Source organism: Rhinolophus hipposideros, assembly GCF_964194185.1.
Source record: "Rhinolophus hipposideros genome assembly, chromosome: 4".
Taxonomy (NCBI): Eukaryota; Metazoa; Chordata; class Mammalia; order Chiroptera; family Rhinolophidae; genus Rhinolophus; species Rhinolophus hipposideros.
Window position 1 is genome coordinate 50,736,052 of NC_138050.1, and position 16,053 is coordinate 50,752,104.

At 38.7% G+C, this 16,053-nt stretch overlaps 1 protein-coding gene across 2 annotated transcripts; it reads right to left on the reverse strand.

Annotated features, from left to right (window-relative positions):
* Nucleotides 1-2,222: 2,222 nt before the first annotated feature.
* LOC308496756 (arylamine N-acetyltransferase 1) lies at nucleotides 2,223-15,113 on the reverse strand. Of its 2 annotated transcripts, XM_081046401.1 has the most exons (3): nucleotides 15,031-15,113; nucleotides 13,288-13,424; nucleotides 2,223-6,336 (listed from the first exon to the last, which is right to left on the reverse strand). In XM_081046401.1, exons 2-3 carry the CDS (start codon nucleotides 13,288-13,290, stop codon nucleotides 5,458-5,460), a joined length of 882 nt encoding a protein of 293 aa, XP_080902527.1. In that variant the 5' UTR covers nucleotides 13,291-13,424; nucleotides 15,031-15,113; the 3' UTR covers nucleotides 2,223-5,457. The 2 variants fall into 2 exon arrangements, with proteins under 2 accessions (XP_080902527.1, XP_080902528.1); XM_081046402.1 differs by lacking the exon at nucleotides 13,288-13,424 and having other exon boundaries at nucleotides 15,031-15,092.
* Between the last annotated feature and the right edge of the window lie 940 nt (nucleotides 15,114-16,053).

A 16,053-nucleotide genomic window follows, 5' to 3' on the forward strand; every position in this document is an offset into this window, starting at 1 on the left:
AGTCCAGGTACTCCTGCTCTCTTTTGGTTTTTACTCATGTGGAGTATCTTTTTCCATCCCTTTACTTCCAGTCTGTATGTGTCCTTGAACCTGAATTGAGTCTCCTGTAAGCTGCATACAGTTGGGTCTTGATTTTTGTATTTATCCAGCCACTCTATGTCTTTAGGTTGAAGGATTTAATCCATTTCAGTAATTATTGAACGGTAAGGACTTACTATTACCATTTTGTTAATTGTTTTCTGTTTGTAGTTCCTTTGTTCCTTTCTCCCTCTCTTGCCATCTTCCTTTGTGAATTGATAATTTTCCATAGTGGTATATTTTAATTACCTTCTCTTTATCTTGTATCTACTATATGTTTTTGCTTAGTGATTATCATGACGTTTACTTAAATCATCTTATAGACATAACAGTCTTTTTTAAGTTGATGACAACTTTACTTGACCACATATAAAAAGTGTATTCTTCCATCCTGACACACATTTTATGTTTTTGATGTCACAGTTTACATCTTTTTATATTGTGTGTCTATTACCCAATTGTTGTAGTTATAGCTATTTTTAATACTTTAGTTCTTTAACCTTTATATTAGAATTAAGTGGTTAACACACTACCATTTTAGAGTATTCTGAATCTAATTATATACTTAACCTGTATCAGTATGTGGCATATTTTTATATGTTTTCATGTTTCTTTTCAGCTTGAACACTTCTTTCAGCATTTCTTGTAAAGCAAGTCTAATGGTAATACATCCCACCAGCCTTTGTTTTTCTTGGAAAGTTAATATCCCTACTTCATTTCTGAAAGACAGCATTGCTGATTAAAGTATTATTTGTTGGCTTTTTTCTTTTTCTTTCAGTGCTTTGAATATATCATCCCATTCTCTCCTGGCCTGCAAAGTTTCTGCTGAGAAATCGGTAATTGCCTGATGAGGGTCCCTTTCTATGAGAGATTAGTTTTTCTCTTGCTCCTTTTAAAATTCTTTTTGTTCTTGATTTTTGACAGTTTTATTATAATGCATCTTGGAGGAAATTGCCTTAGATTGAAATTATGAGGTGATCTGTTAACTTCATTAACTTGGATGCCCATATTTCTCCTGAGGTTTGGGACATTCTCTACCATTATCTCTTTAAATAAATTTTCCCTTTCTCCTCTTTTCTTTCTGGGACTCGAGTGATGTGTAGATTGGTTTTTTAAATGGTGTCTAATAAATCACATAGGCTTCCCCATTCCTTTTCTTTCCTTTTTTAAATTTTGCTCCTCTGAGTAGATAATATCCAACGATATAGCTTTCAGCTCACTGATTCTCTCTTATGTTGTTTCAGTCAGATATTGAAGCTCTATTGAATTCTTCAGTTCAGTTTTGTATTCTTCATTTCCAAAATTTGTTTTATTCTTTTTTGCGTTTTAAAAACTCTTTGTTGAACTTTTCATTTTTTTCTTATGTTGTTTGTTGATTTCATTAAGTTGTTTGTTTACCTTCTCTTGTAGCTCTCCAAGTATCTTTAGAACACTTTAGGGTGCCAAAAAAATGTATACACATTTTAAGAAAGGAAAACTATTAAAATTGTAATCCTCAATATATACTGATAACAAAAGATGAATTCAAGTCACATTTGACTTCTGCAATTACAAGAGGTGCTCAAAGTGGTTACCATCAGCGAGGCATTTCTGATTATGGCAAACTAACTACTGCTTGAGCAACGCTGGCCAAAGTGTCCACTTGTATAAGTTTCTTTGGCACTCCTACTATTTATTTTAAATTATTTGTTAGGTAATTCATGTATCTCCATTTCTTTGTGTTCAATTATTGGAAGTTAACTGTGCTCCTTTTGGGTGTCATATTGCCCTAATTCTCTGTGATCCCTGTAGGCTTGCAGAGGTGCCTGTGCATTTAAAGAAGCAGTCACCTCTTCCAGAATTTATAGACTAACGTTGGTAAGGAAAGACTTTCATCAGCTGGTAGGGGTTGGTGGTGCTAGAGTGTGTTGTGGTCCCGTATCTAGTATAGCAGAGTGCCGAGCTACAGGTAAGCCTAATGGTACAGAAGCTAGACCTAACACTAACCCGAACCCTAGCCTTAATCCATAACACTAACGGACATGATTGACTGCAATATTTAGTGGCTGTTTAACATTTGATACATTATTTAGTCTCTATGAGTCGGAATACTTTCATGTATAAAATACAGATAATGAAACACATTCTGCAGAGTTTATAGGTGATTTAATTATAGTGTATGTAACTAAACTCAGCCCATTGTTCAAGACCCAGATGATGCTTTTTCTGGCTATGCCAGCCCAAGGCAGAGAAGAGAGGTGGAGGGAATAAAGCAGATGTGCAGGAAAGACTGTCGTGTTCAGAGAACTGTCTGGCTGAAAACCTCTCAAAGATTACTTTTATGAAAAAATTTGAAGAAACCACAATATCTGTATCACAGAAGGAAAACATTGTTAAGGAGAAAGTGGATCAAAATATGTAATGCCTACTGAATCTTGATTCTAACTGGTTTAATCAGTCCTTTGCTCCAAACAACTTGAATTTTAAGCACATATGTTGATTTCTGATGGAGACACAGTGAATGATTACCTAGTGGGTAAGTGACAGTTATAAGAAGGTCAACATCCCAGGGTTTAGATATCAGTCCCTGATTTCCCTTAGTTTTGAAAAGGCAGTAGTGACATACCCTGCATATAAATGGCTTCCTTGCCTGACAGCTGAGTTTTCAGGTGGACATTGATATCAGCAGATTGATGGAGGTCAGAACTAGAGTCAGTAAGAGAGAAAATCACAATAGCCAAGCAGCTACAATTATTCATCTCTAAATCCTGCATAGGGGAGAAAAAATACAGAACTGAATTCTTAAAAAGGAGAAATATGTTACTATATCTTAAATCCTGTTGCAAAAGGAATGCTGAGGGTTAACTTCACCTGGAAATGATACTTGACAACACATGACAACATTGGCCGATGAAAGGTTATTATTATTATTTCATTTAAATTGTGTTGGAGAATAGTTAACATTGCACTGTGAGGCACAACTCTTCAATCTGGCAGCTAAATTTTATATCTCCGAATCATTCACAATAGTTGGCTTTTTCTTTATGTGATAGATGTATTGAAGGAAAAACTACTGCGTCACGTTCCAGGATAGTTATCATATAATGTGACTTCCTTAATTCACTGGTACCAAACGGCATGTTTTTCCTTGAGCCACCTTTTAATCTGTTCTGTCTTGGCCTACATCTCCTTGACATGATCTTAGTCAGAAAGTGAAAAAATCTTTTCTGCCCAAAAGAACCAGTCGGGACCGGACTTTGCTGCAAGATAGCAGCGGGGCCGAACAAGGCCAATCGGGTAAGTTAAGGAAGATGGCAAGCTGTCAAATACTGAAATACATGTATATCTTTTATCCTTCCTTCCCGCTCAGGCCAGGTCTCAGATCCACCTCTCTCTAGGATCTCCACCCTGAGCAGTATCTCCCAACTGTTACACCAGTATATGAAGTACTCATGATCCTAAGTAACTTACGCTTTTACTAACGTTTCTCCACTCCAGTCTCTGCTCTTCTCTTAAACTTATTGTTAACCAAAGAAGAGGGTCAAGCCATTATTAAGAACAAAAGGCATTCATCTGAGCAAAAGGATTATAATTTGGGAAATGGAGATTCAGGTAGCAACCCAAATTGCAATCCAGAGGACAAAGAAAGGCAACATTTATAAAGGTAAAACCCAGAAAGTGTAATTATTGTATGTGAATAAAGAATTGAAGACTACGTTAACAGGGATAGGTTAGTTCCAATATGCAAATCAAAGAGGCAAAAACTACAAGGAGGAAATATGTCGTCCATACAACAGTAGTTCCAGGACGTTTAAGAAACAAGTTAGTAACAATAGCATCTCTGAGAACTAAGGCACAAGATGTGCATAGGCTGCACAGGCCTTCCTTGCTTGATAGCCTCCCAACTCTATTTTAAGTGACTCCCTTAGCAATGCTTATTCCATTTTATTTTTTCCTTATCATTGTGATAATCATAAGTTGAAGAGGGAGAATAATGTAAGAAGAAGTCTGCAGTTTAAATTAGAGCCCTGAATTCTGGAATTCACAAACAGAAAATACGAGTTACAGTAAGTAAAAATTCCAATTCTGAAGCACAAAGCCACAGTCTGATTTGGGCCATCTGATATCATATTATTTGCTATTTAATCATGGAAGAAGCAGGCAGATTCAGGACCAGGGTTTCAAGCTAAGAAAAGAAAGCAAAATGGAAGAAGTTTTATCAAATGCTGACTCAGTATCAAAACCATTACTGACATTATTCATGCATTCTTATAACAAATAGTTATTGAAAGTTTATTCTAAGTCTGGCACTTAATTTGTAAGTATTAACCCCATTTTACCTCTGACGAATCAGAGCCACAGATTCATCAAGTAATTCACCCAGTGTCCACAGGATTAGAACTGAGATCTATATACTTTGAAGTTCATACTCTTTCTTTTATGACAAAGTACGAAAGGAAGTAAAAGAATATAACTGGGAGATAAGAAAGTAGGTATGAGAAAGACTCCACTGCAGAAAAATAACTTAGCCCCATTGCATCCTAACTCTGCCAAACACATACTTTGTGGTGACATTGTATTTGCCAACGTATTTTAACATACAGTTCAGACACCAAGTTTTTACAAATAAGTATTTTTAAATTCCAAGTAATTATTACTTTTATACATAAACTACTTAATTCTGGAATTGGAAAATTCTAAATGTCAATGTTCCTATATTAAGAAAAATGCTACATGAAGAACTGTGGTAGCAAAAAAGAACCATGTAAGAAATTATTAGTTGTGTCACTTTCTTGGTACTTAATCACATGTTTTTATGCAGTGGTTTAAGCCTTGTGCTGAGAATTATCAGGTTATTTGGAAGCAATGTCATGTCTCACTCTTCCTTGTTACATTCTAATCCTAAATTATACATGTGGGTTTTTGTAAAAGTTGGACATTAGACAAATGCTGGTTAAATTTAATAAAAACGATTTCCTCAATATTCCATTTACTGAACCATGGGTAAACATTTTCTATCAATTCAACGTTCAACAAGTTTGGAAGTTTTTGTAGTAGAAATCACTATTTTCTCCTAAGAAAACTATAGACAATCCATAAAATATCTTTATTATTATTAATTTTGAAAGGTGTGTGCTTATGTTTCTTCAAAAGGTTATCTAAATACATATGCTGACACTTTTAAGGATGAAATGACTTGATGTCTAGAATTTTCTTACCATCATGTGGAATCATTGAGGAAATATGAGAGCTAGGCTATCATTTGATACTTGGTACCTTGGGTGATAAATAAACAGGGGTTCATTATTTTAATCTCTCTACTTTTATATATGTTGAATTTTTTCTAATAAAACATTTCAGTGCCTGAAATAATATTGAAGACCATTTTTACTCCTTACTCTAAATGGTAAAAAATTTATCACCATGTTTGGGCACAAGCTTTCCCTCCAACGATATATTAAATATATTTTTCAGCTCTTCTTCTACTTCTTCCTCATTCAGTGTCTTAAATTCGACCAAATCCATATTGTCCTTATAATTGAATTTCCTATAGGTGAGGGTGAAGCCCACTAAACAATGAACACCATCTGGGGTCTGCAAGGAACAAAATGACTTGCTTGTAAACACAGAGGCTGCAGACTCCTGAAGGTATTTATTAACCAATTCAAAGTCTTCAATTGTTCGAGGTTCAAGAGTAAAGGAGTAGATTTTTCGGTACTTTTTCTTTTCCAGGAGGTCAGAATTAAGAAATTCTTGATTCGGAATGTACTGCTCTCTTCTGATTTGGTCCAGGTACCAATATTCTCCCTCTTCTGTCAAGCGGAAGATACAAGGCACCTGAGGCTGATCCTTCTCAGAAATTAACTCCAGAGGCTGCCACATCTGATAAGAGCGTCCAAACCCAGCATCGACTATGTAGTTCTTGCCATCAATAACCACCTTCAGTAGCAGATGAATCATAGCACTGCTATATTTGTTGGCTGGTGTATTGTAAACGTAGCCTCCCAACATTGTAGTCTCAAAACCAATTGTGGTCAGAGCCCAGTATAGAAGATGATTAACTTGGAGACACCACCCACCCCGGTTCTTCCTCACAACTTGATCAAAAATGGCCTCCAAGCCCAATTCCATTGGTTGCCCACAATGGATATTAAGGTTCTCAAAGGGAATGGTTTGGATCTGGTGTTGAAGAATGTCAGTTAATGTTTCCAAGTCCAATTTGTTCCTAGAGTTCTTATAACCAATTCTTTTAAAATATCCTTCAATGTCCATGATCTCCTAAGGCAAGGAAAACAAAACAAAACACATAGTATTACTTTTGCACTTGGATTTCTTTGATGAGCCTAATTATAACAGATGTATTTTAAATATGTAAATACAAACAATGGTTATAAATATCTGCAATCATAAATCCTTTGTTTAGTAGTTTTGTTGTATTAATTGTTTTTACCTGCTTAAGTTCACTTAACAGTTTCAGTATCCCTGAAAGAAAAGGATTATCAATTGTTCCATGTTGTAAGCAAGAGAAGTTGGAAATTCAGATTAAGTGATGAGCGAAAGGATAGCCATGTGATGAACAAAGGAGGTTCAAATTGGTATTAATTAAAATAGCGTTTAGAAATAGTTCCAATATAAACAGGAGTATAAAGGACATTGTATTCTTGATGCCTGATCCATTCAATTTCTCCTTTAGCTGAACCAAGGCAAAGTTTCACACTGAAAGATTTACATTCATTCACACATTGATTTATTGATTCATTCAATACAAATTCATGAAAACCTACTATGTATGCATTTAGTACTGATTTAGTATTTCCTTCAGAAATCGCACTTTTCCCTCAGAAATCTCACATTTCTCTCAGAAATCTCCACATAGTGAACTGAATAAATAAATAAACCATGCAATTTCTTAGATTGTGATATGTACTCTGGGAAAAACTAAAGCAAAAAGAGGTAAGATCTGCACACAGAGAAATTTAATTTCAAATAACGTGGTCAGAGAAAGCCTCACATGGTCTTAAGAATGTGAGAGAATGAGCCATGTCCTCATATGTGGGGAAGACCATTCAGGCAGAAGGAATAGAAAGTTAAAAGGCCTTAATGTAGAAGCTGCCTAGGAAGTCAGGGTGATTGGAGCAGAGTGAGAGGGAGTGTGTACTGAGATAACAGTAGCCTTAAACCAAGTCTGTTGGCTTTTACTCTGAGAAGAAAAATCATTGTGAGAAGGTTGCAGTTAGAGCAAAGTGTACAATAACCATATTGGTATTTCTGGTTATTACATGGAGAATGAGCTGTACTCCTCATTCTTTCTGAGCTGAATGAACAGACATGTGACCCAAATAGGACCAATTCAAAGCACTTACGCTCTAGGACTATTGCTTTCCTCATGGATGGCATGTGACCCAAGTCAGATCAGTGAGACTGTATGAGGAACATTTTCTAAAACCTAAGCAGATGCTTTCTACCACAGAGCTAGAAGCTAGGAGGATATTGGCTCAAAGCTACTGGGAGAGCTTGCTGAAAAATAATAACAACAAAGAATTTATGGAGTTGAGGAATGAAAAGCAGGTGAAGGGAAGATGAGAAAAGACCTAAATCAAGTCCCAAGTTATCTCCACACATTCTGGTAGATGAACCTCCTCCCCACCCCCCCCAAAAAAGAAAAAGAAAAAGTCTTTCTTTTGTTAAATCCCATGTAGAAAAGGTTTCTGTCCCCTGCTACTAAAGTGTCCTAATCCAGTATGGACACCGATTGTAACAATGGTACATTACCATTGGTAATATGACATGGTGTGAGCTGACATGGTACAAAGGGCCCTGCCCCTAGGTAAATGGTAATAAGCTAATTGATTCTATTGCCCTAAACGCCATTTCTTTGAGATTCTCCTTTTTCTTTTTGGGGGGGAGGGGTCGAGTGAGAATCAGCTGTTCTTCCCAATTCTGCTAGTGTTCCAACTTTCTCTGTTCTTGATATGTGCAACATTGTTTCCCCCCAATCCATGAAGTTCATTTATTCTCTTAACTTGCATCAGTATTCTTTCTCAACATCTGCACAAGCACTAAAACTCTACCACTCAGACACAGAGAGAGCAACAGTGATTTAGCCAGACGAATCCAAACCCTCTTCTGCCTCGACATCCAGAAGCAATACTGAGTAAGTAAGGAGGGCAGGTGATGTGGAACAGAATGAATATGGTTTAGACATGCCTGGCCATTTCAAAAAGGTTTTTTTCACCTGCTCCCAAACAGCCTTAATCTATTGAGACTTTGATTTGCAACAGTGGTACACAGACTCGAGACTAACGGCTTTGTACCATGGCACAGCCTGAGGTGACATAGTACAAAGGGCCCAGCCCCTACATTTAATGGTGATAAGCTAAGCATCTCTCTTTTCGCCCCTCATATCATTTCTTTCAGATTCTTCTATTTCTCTTTTTTGAATCAACTTTGTCAGTATTTCCAATTTTTCTTTTCTTGACATCTGTAGTATTATTTCCTTAAATCTATTAGTTTCATTGCATTTCTTCTCATCTCACCAGCATCTTTCTCAACATTCAGAAAAGCTTTAATACTCTACCACCTAGGCAGAGAGAGAACAACTGATATGTAGCCAGACGGCCCCACACTCTTTTTGGCCCCTGATCCAGAACCTGTAATGAGTAAGTAAGAAAAGAGGTGAAGATTGATCAAAAAGGAATCGGGTGTTTTATAGTCTGCCTATTGGATTCTAAGTTAGACCATTATTCCTTCTACTAGGAAGTTTTTAAATATTTCTTTTTCAATGTTATAGTGTGTTTCCTCGGTTTTCCTTTTCTTACTCTTCTTTCCTTCTTTTTTTTAAAAAAGATATAATACTGAGTTAGAATTTAGTAACTGCAAGTCCATGCAAAAGAAGCCAGTTTCTGTTAATGGCCTGCATGCAAGCAACACATTGTAACCAATTAATACTTGAGTGTTCTGTGACTAAACATAAGCGATTGTATATTACTAAAGTTGGGATTCAAGGTGAGATACTGGTAGCACTTAGAATGTAGTTGCCAGGGAAACAGAGGACCAAGAACACTCCTGGCTTTATATGTTGGTGTTCAGCATCTCTGTGCAGGGTATGTGCCCTTTCCTTTCAGCTTGATGATGAATAGAAGAAAAGACTCAAGGTTAGACAGAGTGAACACAGAAAGCCTGCTGAGAACACTCAGAAAGGCGCTTAATATCTTTCTAAGTAAATTGGATGTAGGTTGGTTTTCAGTTTTAATTCAGAACACTTAGAAGAAATTTCTTCTTCCTGGTCCAAACTCTAAAAATAACAGAAAAGATAGTGAAACATAATGTGACCTCCCTTGAAAACAAAAAGGTAGTTTGGGAGAGCCTAAATTATGAAAAAAATCCCTAAAAATCACAAAACAGAGGGATCAGAGTGAAGAGTAACATGAATACCTGAGTTGCGTAGGGGAGAATGTAGAAAGTATAACCACAGGAGCTGGAGCAGCACTGTCAGGGCTCTCAGCCTGGAGGTTGGGAAGTCATCAGGAGAGGGCTCAGAAGCAAGCAGCCAGACAATTAGTTGCCACTGGGTTAAGCAAGATGGAGTAAGCCTTGTTTCATGCCCCTAATTGCTATTACCAGACTTAACCAAACACAGCAAAGACCAGTAAGTAATGGTGGTAGCACCTGTTTTTCCTTTAGGTGTAAAGCATTATTAGGTATACTAAGGCAGAAAAACAAGGCATAATGTTCTTAATGTATGGTATCACCAGAAAAGAAGAAGAACCATCTATATAGGGAAGATCAGCCATCGAAATATCTCCTGTCATATTCATCTCCACTGAAAAGACTGAGTCCAAGCCTCACCCCAGCTAGATATCTCACCAGTCACATTAGATTCAAGAAAGAAAAGGGGGAAACAAAACTATATATGCATGACTATAATGAAAAAACGGAATGCAAATATACTATGAGATTGAGATTACAAGAAAATGACATAATGTACAAAAAATAGACAAAAAAAGACAACCAACTCAAAGAGAAAAATAAATTGAAGACTGGAAAGAAACTTTTGTAGGTACTTGGAGCAAAAGAACGTTTAAAATGCACTTACAACACAGAGCCAAAAAAATGAGGTGATAAAATACCACAAGATTATGGTTAGAAGGATTTCAGACCTTAAGAAACTAGAACAAAAACAAAGCTGATATATAATTGATTATAAACAGAAAAGGGCAATATAGATATAGCATCATATCAAATCACGTATGAAGAAGAGAAACTTGACACTCATAATAAAAGTTAATAAAAAGGCAAAGCCACTAAACACTTAGAGAGAAGCTAATAGACATAGCAAGCCGTCAAAGACAATCCAATATCAAGGCAATTGTACTTCTGAAGAAGAAAACTCAAAAAGGCACAACAGAGAATGCACTTTAAAAAACAACAAGAACATTTTCCTGAAATGAAGCAAAGAATGAATCTGAAAAACAGCAAGATTCTGGGAAAGTTTGATTCAACATATTCAACATTGGAATATACTCTGACAAGGATGGGTGAACCATGTTCCATGTCCATTTCACATACCACATACAATCCATTATGAAGGCAATTAGTGCTTCTGATGAAGAGAACTCAAAAAATATAAGGGAAAATGTATGTAAAGAAATAGCAAAAAAAAGTTTTCCTGAAATGAAGCAAAAAAGGAATCTGGGAAATAGAACAGGATTTCAGGAAAGTTGAATATACGACAATGTTGAATATTTGGCATATTCAACATTGGAATACACTCTCATTAAAACATTGAAACTCAAATCAAAGAAAACTACTCAAGTATCTGGCAGAAAACCAAACACTTTTTAAAGGAGAAAACATCATGGTGGCTGGCATCAGAATACTCCACAGTAATATTTCTGCAAAGTTAAGAGAAAAGTCTGGTCCCCAAATATTATTCTCAGCTAGGATATCAATTAATCATAAAAGCATCGTGGATGTAAAGATAATCTCAAACGTGAAAGAATTTGAGCAATGCAACAATGAGCTACCCTGATAAAGTTTTACCTCACCATTGGCCAGTGAAGATGTAAATCAAAACGAAAAAAGGAGGAAGAGAGGGGCCAAAATAAAGGATTCACGGGTAACATTGATTCCATTTGCTATAGAACAAAGAGTAGAAAAGTTATGAGAATTATGGCTAAAGAAATTAAAAACCATTTTTAAAATGTGACTCAAATGGTACCCATTAGACCTATAGGCCTCCACCATAGGTCCAGAGAGAGAAGGAACAGAGCATGTTCAGTGTACCCAGAGAGGGCAAATCCCTTGAGTGTACATGGGATTCGTGAGGGTTCAGGATTAAGGCTAGTGTGGGGAGAATGCTCTCTATCACCCAGATCCCTTCTGATGTCTTCTACCATTTCACTGTGCCCTTGGCCTGCCTTCCTGTTCTTATGTTTAAGGACCTGTACCCTAGACTCTCGTTGGAGCACGCCTTGAAAGCGGCGGAGCTGCTTTGCCTTCCTGTGCAGAGAGCTGGAGGAGCCAGGGAACTCCTGTCCTAGCAGGGCAGCTTTGAATCAATGAATTACTGGTGGGAGGTGTTGAAAGCCCAGGGCCATGCCTGGAGCCTGAACACACTTTGACTTAGAATTCACCTCTAGGCTGAAATTGGGTTTCTCCCAGGCACACTTCCTTAATAAGTCACTTGCACGAGGATCTTTGTCTCCGTGACTGATTCTGGGGAACCTGATTTAAGTTATACTGGTGGTCGTTCTGGAGAGTTGTGTGAAAGAAACGTAAGATACACGGATGAGGCAACTTCCAGATGGCCTTGAATATCAGGCAAAAGAGACTTGCCTTTTTCTCTACATCAAACGGATGCTTGTTCTTTTGCTGAATGGTCAATTTATCCTTACATGACATGGCACTTCAATTACAAACTCCTTTCTGGGATGCACCCCTGGAAAACAGGCTGCTATGCAGAACTCACTGATCAGTTCCCAGTATCTAGGATCTCTACTTCTTTCATATACAGCCGTGGTTTTCAAGCTTTTTGTTGTTTTGGCTAAAGAAACCCTTGTTCTTTTTCCCCAAATGAAGTTGTAAGCAAGAGCCTAACTAGAAGAATTAAAAACAGATTGATCCAGAGTTAGTCCACCCATGAGAGACCGCTGTCACACCTCAAGGCTACAAAGCAGCACTAGTAAAATTACGGTCTAAATGGAATCTTCTATACCGACAGCCTAGATTGCTGGCATTGCAGAACAGAGGAATTTTGAGGAGCAATAGTGAGTGGCTTTCTCAGTGGGTGCTTTTTTATTTCTTTCTTCATCCTTTTCCTTCTCTTTTCTTTTCTCTGTCCCAGTTGGAGCCAAGACACCCCCCTGGATTGGCTCTACAACCCAGCCCCTCTCACAGGGGCAAGTGGACAACTGTGTGACTTCCTGGATGGAATGGAAGTTGCTAGGCTAGCTCTCTTTAAAAGCCATGGTTCAACAGGCCTTAGTGTACCAAGAGCCTGCAACTCAGCCGGCGCTCTGAATTAATGCCTGCAGAGGTCAGGGGGGTACTGCAGGTACACAGAGCAGGCCTGGAGAGCCAGTCTACGGGGAAACAGCTGCTCAGCTGAAAATGGTAAAGGAAAACAAAATAAGTCTCAGGAGCAACAGGGGTTGACAGCTAACGACTTCCTTTTGAAGGAAGGAGTAGAGTCTCCTGTTTTGTGCTTGAGGAATGAAAATGAAGGCCCTGAGGAAGGAAATAAAGTGCTACCATCATATTCAAGGCTACAAATAGTACAAGTACACTTTCTGACTGAGGTGGAAGCTTTAAACGCTATGCCAGGATTGCTGGTATTACTAAATAGATTTCTTAAAATTGAGGTGAAATTCGCACAACACAAAATTAACCATTTTAAAGGGAACAATTCAGTGTCGTTTAGTACATTCACAATTCTGTGCAATCACCCCTTCGATGTAGTGCCAAAATAGCTCTACCACAAAATAAAACATACGTGTTAAGTAGTTACTCCCCATTTCTTCCAACCTCTGGCAACCACCACTCTACTTCCTTTCCATGGATTTAACTATACTGATTATTTCCTGTAAATGTAATCATATAAAATGGGGACTTTTGTAGCTGGCTCCTTTCATTTAGCATAATGTTTTCAAGGTTTATATACATTTTAACATATATCAATCTTTCATTCCTTTTAATGACTGAATAACATTTCATGGTATGGATACATACCATTTTTGTTTATCTCTTCCTTCCTTGATGGGCATCTGGGTTGTTTTCACCTTTGGCTATTGTGACTAGTGAGGCTGTGAAGGTTTGTGCTCAAGTACACTTTTCAGTATCTGCTTTCAACTCTTTGGGGCACATACCTAGGAATAGAATTGCCAAGTTGAATAGAAGGGTTTTCTTTGAATTAAATTTACCAGGGTGACATTGGTTAGTAAAACTACATAGGTTTCAAGCATACAATTCTGTAACACATCATCTATATATCACATTGTGTGCTCACCACCCAGAGTCAGTTCTCCTTCCATCACCATATTAGAGGAATTTTAAGGAGTGTTTCTGAGTGGCTTTTTATGTATGTGTGCTTTTATTTTCTTTACTCTCTCTTCCTTTTCCTTCCTTTTCCTTCCCTTCCCATTGCTTTCATTTTGGTTCTGAGGCCCATTGCAAGGACACTACAACCCAGCCTACTCCCAGGAGCCAGTGGCCCACCCAGTGATTTTTCCAGATGGCAAAGAAGTTGCCAGGCAAGCCTCACCCACACACCATCCTTCAATAGTGCTGCGTGCGCTGAAAGCCTGTGGAGCAAGCCCAGAAAGCCCCATGCATGGAAATCAGCTGCTACCGCTACAGACAAGTTCTGAGTGCTTTTGTTTGTTTGTTTCATTTTATTTCCCCCCTCCTCAGGAGAAGCAGAAACTCACACATGCAGGTAATGTCGGCCTATTTTTCAAATAGGCTCTAAACATTTTAAACCCATAAAAGGCAAACAAATAAGTATCTAGTCGGGGGGCACCTAAAAAGCTGACAGGAATTTGTTCCTTCCTTTTCAGTGAGAGAGAATGAAGTCAGCCATTTTGTGAGTAAGAAACTAAAATGAGGGCCCTGGCGAAAGGAAAGAGCGGTTTATCAAAAAAAGAGCCCAGCTGGGTGCTGTTGTGGGCACCATGCCAGAGCCAGGGGCAAGGCCTGGAGCAGAGAGCCCTTAGGGCCCTGCCTGCTGGCACTGTCTGCCTCTGCAGCCCCCTGCTCCTGGGGCATTCTACACATCTGTGCTCAGGAAGTAGAGTCCTCAGTCTGCCTGACAGGGAAGCACTTAATTCTTGTCATTTACAGCTTCCGGAGACCCTCCCCATTAAGCCTCCTTCAAACAGTAGGAAACTTGCCCCAGTAATTCACTCAAACACTGCAGACATCCCAGACCATTTGGGATGAGTAGAGACGTTCTGATCAGCTAATGTAGAAGGAGCAGGAAAGGTTATGAACCTGCTGCTGGCAAGACTAACTGGGCCCATTAGGACACACCTTCCTGGACAGAGGAGCTGGACCTCCTGTTTCAGCTATCCAAGAGGGAAGTCTAGTTCCCTGACACATACATTATACACATGAGCTATCTTTTCTACACCTCTGTAATCCTCACAACCACCCTTTTAAATAAGCTCTCTGGTCCGTTCCATTTTACTGACAGATAAACGGACTTTTAGATGTGCTAAGTGACCCGCCCAACTCCACACAGATAAGATGTGGTGTGATTGTGACCCTAACCCAGCCAGTTTGAATCAAGGGTCTGTTATCCTCACCATTGCGCTGTATAGCCCTTACAGCATAAGTTTTCAAAGTATATGTCAGCCAAACTTTCTGAATCATCATTGGACTTGAAATTCAGGCACAGTGTAGTACCCAGTCTCCTGGACTCACATTTGACATAAGATGAAGCCCCAATTTCAAAACAGAAGTGAATTCACTTACCGAGCTTCACTAGGACCCACACCAGGAACCAGGCTGATTTCACTCCTCCCACTTCAAAGGCCAGCACAGGAAGTGCCCTCCCTGACTTTCCTAACTGCTCCGCCCCTGAAGTCTAGTTAGAATCACCTAGAGACCTCTGGGAAATGTAGTTGTTGGGCTTTACATTTTCCTTGTGTACCTCTTTTTCAAATCTATTCACAGAACAGTAGAGATCCATATTATCTGATGAGCCTGTGAATGACCTTGCATTTGACACAGTTTCTGCCTTAGGAGCCTGAAGCCAAATGTCCTATATGTAATGTGGCAGGTGAGGGTTTTGAGGGTTCCAGGAAAAGAGGATCTATCAAGAAAGAAGAGGCAGAAGAAGATGGATGTTTTAAATCAATTTTCAGTCCCATTCACCACTCCACTCTACCCAAAGGCCCTGTGTAACGAGTGCATGTATATGGTATGAATGTGATACATGTACAGTAATGTAGTGTTGCTTTTCTGCTTGTGTCTTTAATTGATAGTAATGATATTGGTCTATAACTCTTGCTGTTTCTTATGCAGTTCCATCTACACTATATTTTAAAACTTGTCTACATGACACAAGCATTGCCTCATGCACTCGCTCAGGGACAACAAGTTCTAGTTCATACTTCTGGTCTGCTGCATAAACTTGGGAAGTCTTTCTCTTGGCCTGTGCTTGGGTAGGCTGGATGGACCTGGGACCACCACTCAGCCCAGCATGATGATAGTTGGAGGATAAATGCCCCCGTGTTCTACCACTCAAGTGGGATTATTCACAGGGCAACGGACAACACTGCCTCCCAATGTCCTCCAATGAGGTAAGCGCCCCCTGTCTGCAGAGGTGAACTGCCCATAAAGTACCCTTTATAGACTCTCAAACTGCCCCTGCCTTTTCCACTCTCATTCTTGTGTTTCCTTAAATCACCTCCCAAGTAAGCCACTTGAATGCAAATCTTCATCTCAAAATCTGGTTTTAAAGGAAACCAACCTAAGACCATTTCACTTACCCAT